The sequence below is a fragment of the Cynoglossus semilaevis genome, chromosome 10, assembly GCF_000523025.1.
Source record: "Cynoglossus semilaevis isolate Cse_v1.0 chromosome 10, Cse_v1.0, whole genome shotgun sequence".
NCBI classification, from domain to species: Eukaryota; Metazoa; Chordata; class Actinopteri; order Pleuronectiformes; family Cynoglossidae; genus Cynoglossus; species Cynoglossus semilaevis.
Window position 1 is genome coordinate 5,724,363 of NC_024316.1, and position 9,355 is coordinate 5,733,717.

The 9,355-nt window shown below is 38.1% G+C and overlaps 2 protein-coding genes across 3 annotated transcripts in view; both read right to left on the bottom strand.

The window, feature by feature from the left end:
- Window positions 1-9,355, bottom strand: part of snphb (syntaphilin b) — a 1,167,912-nt gene that overhangs the window by 795,625 nt on the left and 362,932 nt on the right. The window lies entirely within an intron of this gene.
- Window positions 7-9,355, bottom strand: part of itchb (itchy E3 ubiquitin protein ligase b) — an 18,153-nt gene continuing 8,804 nt past the window's right edge. The window contains 18 exon segments of the mRNA XM_025059405.1: window positions 7-1,082; window positions 1,623-1,695; window positions 2,207-2,303; window positions 2,397-2,501; window positions 2,851-2,971; window positions 3,439-3,579; window positions 3,730-3,863; window positions 3,957-4,116; window positions 4,972-5,060; window positions 5,206-5,277; window positions 5,800-5,872; window positions 7,293-7,421; window positions 7,525-7,609; window positions 7,809-7,878; window positions 8,359-8,525; window positions 8,528-8,532; window positions 8,795-8,890; window positions 9,258-9,355. The exon segment at window positions 9,258-9,355 is cut by the window's right edge and continues 167 nt beyond it. Of these exon segments, the coding sequence (XP_024915173.1) occupies window positions 983-1,082; window positions 1,623-1,695; window positions 2,207-2,303; window positions 2,397-2,501; window positions 2,851-2,971; window positions 3,439-3,579; window positions 3,730-3,863; window positions 3,957-4,116; window positions 4,972-5,060; window positions 5,206-5,277; window positions 5,800-5,872; window positions 7,293-7,421; window positions 7,525-7,609; window positions 7,809-7,878; window positions 8,359-8,525; window positions 8,528-8,532; window positions 8,795-8,890; window positions 9,258-9,355 (1,815 nt within the window). The 3' untranslated portion in view covers window positions 7-982.

Here is a 9,355-nt window from a genome sequence, read left to right on the forward strand (position 1 = left end):
TTTAAGTCTTTCCAATCATGCACGGAAATTCTAAAAATTTAAAAATCATGATGTTAAGCTTTTATACTTTCAGTTTTTGGATCCTTGTGTCACACATCTCCGAGACTGAATACAACCACTCCCACATTTAAAATACTTTCTCCATCCTCTTTGGATTTCCTCAGGATCTCCGCCCCCCCACCCCCACTTCCTAACAAAAGGCATAAAAATATGTCATTCTCCCACTGCACTCTACAGTCCCACCTACCTCTCTCTCTGTCTCTCCCTATAAAACTAGGGTCAGTTCAGATTCCTACTGAACTCCTCCACCAATAAATAAGGTTTGGAACACTTTTGACAATCATCAAGTCATTCACAGATCAAATACTAAATAAAAAGCCATGAAGGTGCAGGAGGCTGTTTCTCCTCTGTTACTCTGATTAGGTGTCGTTTGTCATACACAAGGATTGTCAGTGTGTGAAGTGTTAATTTGGGGCCAATCACAGCTGTGAAACACGAGACTCTTCAGGTGTCAGTAATAGGATGCTGCTCAAATGATAGCAAACTCTTATAGCAACAAAGTTTTTGGTAGAAAGTCAATGGCTTTGTAAAGTGCAACCTTCACAGTGTTACTTTAGAATCAGATGAATTTTTGTAGCAGCAGAAGAACAGGATGGCTGACTTTTCTGGCTGCGTGATTTTGCAACATGATTCCCAGACTTCGTCACATAAATCACATGTGAAAAAAAAAACTACTGCGGCCTGTTTTAAACTGATGTCATTCACAATAGTTTTACGAGATAATAATGAATAATGATTTTCAGGTTCTGCAGGGCCTGCGGTGAATGTGTGTGTTTGTCTCAGACCTCACAGCTCTCTGTAGCCCTGCAGAAGCATCACACTCAAGCACAGACACAGAACAACTCCCTGATTCGGGAGTTCAGACTAGTAGTCTGAACTCCCTCAGACTCCTGCACTCAGTTTCAAACTTTCTCATCTTCTTTCACTCCTGTCCAAAGCCTTCTGTCTCCTCGATGGCAAACATCAGCTTCTCCTTCAGCTGCTCATAGCTTTTGTAAGGTGGCAGGTCCAGTCTGTTAAAGCTGTGAGAGAAGGACAGAAATGGGCCTCACGTTGAGATAATCCTGAGGGTATGTTGTTAAACATGCCTATAAATATAACAAATATAAAACCCTTCTGTGCTTGAACTTAATTTGCTTCATAAAAAAGAGACAGAAGAGGGAAAGTCCAAAAGTTCCAAGACAAATAATTATTTAAACAGTAAAGCTATTTTATGACATATCCTCTATTTAAGGCTAAACACTTCTGGAGGACCTGTATTCGTCAAAGAATTTTTTTTCTTCGTTGAATTTTGGCTGAGCAGGTCACTGCTCTGACTGTTCTCTGTCTCTGATGAACTGTTAGGATGTAGCTTAAGCAGGGATTTTTTTTTGACAATATAACATCTGTCTAGGAAATTGTTATACCTTAATACCGTACGGGCAAAGTCACCACTTACTGAACACCTGTAATGAAGCACTTCATTCATCATGGGGATATTAAAAATTGTACCAGATATATATATATATATGGTACAAATTTAATATTATACATATATATATATATATATATCGTGAACTCACCAAGTGTGACTCCTGGGAAGCCAGTTTTCTTTTCCCACCTTCTCTATGCAGAACTTCTGAGGACCGTTACTTCCTGTGTACAAATAATTAAAAGTAATTATTAGTAACAGTGGTTACAGTAGCCCACTGTAATGATTATAAACATCTGTTCTGAATTCAGTGTATGGTAAGTTCTCTTATATAGACAAGAATATTGAGGTGAGGAACTCTGCCACTAGATGGTGTTAAATCCTGCACTGGGTACACTTTTTATACACAAAATATTTGAGAGAGACTTGGGTGCGTTCCCAAAATAACTCAACAAGAACAACCAGGTGCAGATGTGGAGCTGCTTCCTGAGCTCCTGGTATAAATGTTTGACATTTTCCAGTTAGACAATACAAGGCTGGTTCAGACTATTTATTGAAATAATTTGCACATTTTATTCTACTGCTGTACGCCGTTTGGTATTTGCTAGTTTTTGTTTATTTATTGGACTGTCACCCTCTCTCAGTCACACATATCATTCCTTCTCACGTACGCCCAGGCTGGAATGACAATAAAGCACCTTGAATCCCCGAATCCTTCAACAAAATCGTTTTTACCCATTAGGTCAGCGAAGCCTCCTACAGGCAGACGGCAGGTTCCAGTGACAAACTGCAGCAGCCTCATCCTCTTCTCATTGTCCATCTCCTTAATGAACTGCGGGGTAAAGTGAGATGATGATCATAATGTCCAGCATGTCCAGGACCTACTTTATATATTCAACAGTGACTTTGTCAGTTTGACCCAGACCTGCCAGAACCAGACGATCTGTTTACTGCTGCGAGCGTAGTGTCTGTAGATAGTGTTTCTCTGCCAGTCCGTAAGGTCGATCTCCTGCATCCCACACAGCATCACCTGCACCATAACACAATGTTTTCAAACGTGCACACAGTTTGGACTCATCTTATGTTTATCATGGAAATGCGTAGATTATGTGCAAGAAATGGAAATCATAAATCTACAAGTCACTTTTCTTATAATGATGGTAAACATGTTTGTGAGTAGTTTATGTTCTCAATCACTAATTACATAACGTCTTTACTGGAACATTTTGACAAATGTTTTGATTGATGTTCCTGTTAAGAAGAAAACGGACAATAAAGCACCATATTTTTAACCAAACCAGTGCTGTCCCGGTCATTTACATATGGCTCTAAACTGGGAAATATGTTTGTTTTGAGAGCCTTTTCCAGTTTCTCCTCACCTCCAGCTCTTTAGCATCAAAGTACTGCAGGTACTGCTGAGGCAGCACCTCGTTGAAGCCTTCAAAGAAAGCCTGTGTCTGCTCCTCCACTCCTCTGGACAGTCTCCATTCTGCTACCAGCCTGTAGGAAACAAAGACAAGCTCGATACGTAGACGAGGTACTGAACAAACACAGAGTTTAAGTTCACTCATTTTTTTTATCTTTCCTCTCATCAAAACAGTCAGTGAAGGCCTCTCCAACATCTGTCAGCAATTATACATGTAATTAGCCTTTACTCCCAGGTTGAAATGACGTCTTGTTCCTGTTAAAATGGTAAATGTATTTCCTCCAAAAGGCAATTAGTGAAGCCTAACCGACTGAAGAATGTGCTGAGTAAGTGGTCTAATGAAATGTGGCTGTGTAAACACTGGAAACATGTATTTCCTAGTTCAGATGTGTTTGTTCTACGTTCTACAAATGTAAAGCGGTCACCACATGTAGAGGATTAGATATAAAAGCTATGTTTTTATTGGTTACTTTTACTCAAAAAAGTTGAAGCTCAACCATAGTATCTGGTTATACGGTATATCACATCTAAAAGTACTTACCTAATGTACTCCTCCTTGTTCTCCTCAGTCACCTGAATATCCCCGCCTCCAGGCTTCAGCTCATGTGTGGTGATCTCTCCCAGAATCTCTTTGTCCACAGAGAAGAACATTTCCAGCCCACACTCCTCGATGTCATTGTCCCTACGAAGCAACAAAGACAATTTTACTACTCTGTTTTTATTTGCCTCCAGCTTATCATGTAAAAAGCTGCTGAAAAAAGACATTTCAAGACCTCTGGGTCTGTATGAACTATTAACCTCCCAATGGTCTTGTTTGTGTGTGTGCACTCACTTGATCCACATGAGGGAGTTGTAAAACTCTGGATCTATTGACTCCAGGTCTTTCAGAGCCAATGGCTTGTTTAAGATGCGTTTGTAAAAGGGCAGTGAGAAGCCAGTGTCGATGAACTTGCCATGGAAAAGAGCCTGAGAGTCAAGTCAGATCAGTAAGTGTGGCGTCCTTTTAACCTAAAGCTATTACTGTTATCAAATTTGCTGTTTTAAATGTGAGGAACCAACCATGGCAATGAAGCGACCTATGAACTTGAAGTACTTGAGGTGGTCGGGGTTGATGTAGGAGGCGGGGTTGATCTGCAGACAGTAGTTATCTTTACCAGCATATTCAAACAGGCAATACATGGGGTTCAAGACCTCGTGAGACAACAGGAAGAACCACTCTCTGCAGAGGAAGAAGAAGAGACTGAGATTAACAGGAGCTAAAAAGACAGCTCTTTAAAAGATGAAGGTGAGATGGTACATATGAGACACTGAATGAAAAACAAAAACAAGATAGGAAATGAGACAATTTGATATGACACAGGGCGATGAAATAGAAGACAAGAGATGATGACTAAGAAGACATAGGAATAGGACAAAGCATCAGATAAAAAATGAACAGATATTAAAAATTGAGATAAAATGTGATGAGAAATTACACAAGATGATATTTTATGGGAGATCACTTTTCAGATTAAAATTGAGAAACAATTTGTCATGGAAGGACAAAAATATAAAAAGAATTAAAAATGTGGTTAAATGATGAGGTTAAACATGAGCTCAGAGGCTATTGGAAATTTAGTTAATTTAAGACATGTAATAACATAAAAAACACTATATTTGATGTGATGAAAAATGAAATCAATGAGATAACAATAACACTGAAATTAAGAACAAGCCTTGAAAAAATACAAAAATGTCATGTTATGAAATTAGATTCAAGATGTATGATTACAGAGCAGTTTATATTTTAGATAGCAGTCAAAGGTAAATGTTTTTATAAAACCTAATAAACAAGATATTAGATGATATAAAATGAGAAATATGTTAGCTCTGAGATCAGATGTGATGAGACAATGACATGTGATGCAAAAATTGAGGCTACTCTATTATAAGTCTCTACTTTTGACAATGGGAAAGTAAATAACAGACTTTGTAACCTTTTCCTGTCAAAGTCTGATCATGTTTTAAAGACAAACAAAGAGACATGCAAATATATTAATAGATTGGTCCATATGTTCAGTATCGTCCTGCACACCTAGAGACACCACCATAATCCAGACCCTCTTCTCCAGGAAAGATAATCCACAATCTCCTTCGAAGGTCTTGGGCATTGAAGCTCATTATCTGAAATAAAGATGAAGATATTACATTATATATTTTTATCACGTCATGAAGTGGAGAGATTTGCAAAATATATTAGGATTATGATATCATTATTCACAGAACAAACAAATGTCACATGACTTTTGACTTCTTGCTTATATCTCACCTGTTGGAAGGAATCCTCAAACAGGGTTTTTCTCGTCACATTGATCTTGATGTGCTGAGGCATCGCCAGTTGCTGCAGAAAGGACGATGAACAGATTTTAAAAGTTGTATTACAGGTTTTACTGTGATTAATATGTGGCCATGAAAATAAGAATCCATGAAACTGCACAATATAAAGGCCCAGCAGACACTGTAAAGGCCTCACTTTGATGGAGGTGATATTACATATAGTATAGACTGTTAAGTCCTGCAACAGCCTCTGCCAGTTCATATAGTGAGTGAAAAAATATAGTCAGGATAATGAAAATTCCTTCAGCACTGCAGCTCTGTCCATGTTTTCCAGAAGAATTTTATAATATATATATATATGTATATATTATAATTGTTCTTTAGGCAGTGTTAAGACAACAAACACAGAACACATATTTTGTAAAGTTGTTTGGGTGGTTGGTTTATTTATGTTCTGAACAAAACAATAGCCCTGTCCCTAGTCTTAAAGGTGAGTTAAATTTGAAATATTACACTGCAATCTGCATCTAAGACATCATATTATATATACATATAACTAGTAAACATACATTGCTGTCTCTCATACCTGGCACCAGAATCTGAAGTACTGTACTTTGGCTTTGAAGTCTCTAACGTAGGTGATCTGAGGTCCGTTTTCACTGTGAAGGAAATAGAAAAGTTCATTAGTTTCTGTCTAAACAACAAAATACTGTTATTTGGATTTTTTTTTAGCTTTTTTGTTTTTCTATTTATTTTTTGGTAAACTTTCTGGGACAATCTGATAATTTCTTTTGATAATTTATTAAACCATTTTAGGTATAAAAAACCCAAATCCCTAAATCTTAACAAATATAACTTGTCAAAAAAACTAATTCAATCCCACATATGTACGTAGGCATGGCATCAAGGCTGTCTTTAAACAAACTTGTTCATCTGCGATTTTATTGCAGCTATTTTTAAGCATCTTTACGCACTTTTTAAATTTTTCAAATTTAAAAATTTTAAAAACTATTTGAACTTTGACCCCATGACATGAAAGTAGCCTATAGAAAAAAGGCTATGTGACAAAGGATAGCATAGCTGAAAGCAGCTTTAATTTACTGCTCCTGCCACTTACAGTCAGTCATTTCCTTTAAACAAACTGGTTGGTCAAACAGTGAGAATAAACCACAGCAATTACTCTCAGGAGAGTCACCCTAGGTGTATAAAAAAGAAAAGAAAAAAAGAGCCTGGGTTTCCTCTTCGTCATAATAGGCAATGCATCAGCAGTTCCAATAATAGACAGGCAATGATTCACACTGCTAACAAACAAATGAGTCATTGCAATAAGTTAATTACAAAAAAACAAAAAGGTATGTATAAAAATAGAACAATAATTAAATCAAAGTTGGAAGAACAAAGAGACAACACTGACATGGAGTGGATACCTATATTTCACTGATATAAGTTTAAATCTTTTCTGAAAAACAAAGTATACTCGTCAACTCTGGAATCCAGACCAACTGGAAAAAACAGTGAAAAACTCCAAGCAACATGTCTTTTTTCCCCCCCACTCGTCTTTGTGATTTGCAACGTTTTGCAAATATGCCGTTTGATTCAGCAGAAATTAAGTGTCAAAGCAGATGAACAAGTTCATTGTGCAAGTTTTCACTTTCCATGCCGTGTTTTGAAAACAGGAATAGAATCATGTGATAGAAAATTCTGGGTTATGAGAGTTTACTGTTAAAAAGGTTAAATGTTTTATGGTCCTGGGTTGAATCCAGAACGACGCACACTGTACGTCCAATAGTTTCATCGTCTGATGACGCACAGACTGACAGAATTGTCAAATGGATTGGGAGAAACTGTAGACTGTTTAATATTGTTGAGGACAATGGTTTCACCTAAGTATCGGGAGCAAGCCTTGATGCATTCCAGTTGTATGCAAATCTTTGTTGTCATATTGAAGAATGTTGATTAATTATAATTAGTTACAATCGTGATAATAATTGTATAGAATCCATAGCTACCATGTGATTAATTATGTTAAAAACTTTAATCGTTTCACTGCCTTATTAAAAAAAAAATACAGTGACATACAGTGAGGATTTTCCAGTGCGAGGGTCAATGTATGTGGTTGTTCTCCTGTTGTGATCCACAAAGTAGGGAATACCATCTACTGTGAACCTCATCTCCCAGCCTTCTGGAAGTGGCTTCTCATTGAGCAACCTGATATGAAATCAATATTCACAGCTTAGTTCGTAGCACAGACTTATGAACTGGTGTGTGTGTGTGTTATATGAAATAAATAAAAAAACACAATAGAACTGACCCCTGCGTTCGTGGATCCTCCCACTGTGTTGATCGTGTCGGATGATGAACAAAATAAACTCTCCCATTGCTGTCTGTTCTCTTCTCTGAAAAAAATATTGAAACATTTACTGTATTATTAAATTAACACGGGTTACAAAAGGTTAAACCCAATCCCCTTTGAAAGAAGCTGAAACTTAAATCAAACCTTTGAAAATTTGGTTTGAAGTGTTAATTTACCAAATACCTTGCACATAGTGACCTAGGTTATTCTCACGCCTGACTCTTAATAAAAAATGATCTTACCCCACCCATGTGGCAGCGGTCCAAGAGGATCAAACTCCTTGTTCTGTGTAGCTGACACCTGGTCCTGGAGCTACGAAGCAGATTAGCAGAATGGTGTTGGTTTAACATACAATCACACTATTCATTAGGATATGGTAATACAAATAAGCCCAATACAACAGAATATGGTAACACTACATTGTATCTGGAAAGTTTTCACAGCGTTCACTGTTTCCATATTTCCTTTTAGCCTTATACTGAAAATGATGGGATTCATTTTTTCAATAAATTTCCACACACAATACCCCATGGTGACAAAATGAAAGTGTGTTTATTTGGTTCAGAAATACAACAAATAAAAACAAAACCATGCACTGAACAGTTTGCAATTTGTAATAAATCAAGGGCCCAAGAGACCTAAGAAGTCTCTCTAATGTTTAGCCATAACACATTCATTATATTTTATCTAATGTCAACTCCACCAACAAATGTGTTGTACTGGTGAAGGAGACCAGGTCTGTTTTATTAACCATTGTCAGATGGTTCTTCAGGCACAAGGACAGAAACTCACCCCGAATATGAACCTCTGGTTGAACTGCTGCATGGCTCCCTGCAGCTGACTGCGTTGGTGCTGCCACTGCTCATAGTTGCGCACCGTCTCCACCGTGGGGCGTTGCCACGTGGTGGTCCGTGTGATGTGGTCGACAAAGTAGACTCGCCCATCTGGCCCACCCCGCCCTCCCAGCTTAAAAAAAAAAAATAGAAAAAAAAAAAAAAACGTAAAAACAAAACGTAAAACTTTCATGACATGGAAAACAAACAGAAACTTCACTGCAGTGTCAACAACAACCAGTTCGCCAGGAATGGAAAACATCTTTTAGTAACATGATCTGGTTTTACTAATGAGCTACTACAAACTATTCTGTTTGACACTCTTTAAGATCTTGTCCTTGTTTCCACTAATATTTGAATCAGGATGTAAAAGATCACCATAGGTTAATAATTACCCAGGGGGCAATGCTTCAGGTCGTTCCCATGTTGTTCGCTTCTCCACATGATCCACAAAATACAGCCTCCCATTTAGATCCACCCTCTGCTCCCACCTAGATGAAAGAGCCACTTAACATCAGGAGACAGTGTGGGGGTGCACGACTCTGTCCGTTTAGACAGTATAGATATAAAGGAGCTTTGAGGAGATGAGTCATCCTGCTGCAAAGGCACAGAGGTCATAATGTGGCTGCAGTGATGGAACATTAGTGACCCCATAGGCGTTTTTAAGAGATTACAGTCAGAAAATATAGAGAGACAAGAGAGGGCGTTGAGACAAAGTTAATGACAGTGTTGTAGGTGTAAGTCAGGTGTGTGACATGCAAACACTTCTGTGGTATTTTCCATACACAAATAACAAGTTGATTATCATAATAATATTTCCCCCCAGTGTTCCATAAAGCCTACAAATGAGGAGCTCACCCTGGTGGTAATGGGCCAGTGTTGACAGCAGGGACTCTGGGAGTGACCACAGGGTTGGTGGTGGGCTGCCGTGTTGCTGCCGCTCCAGAGACGGCGGT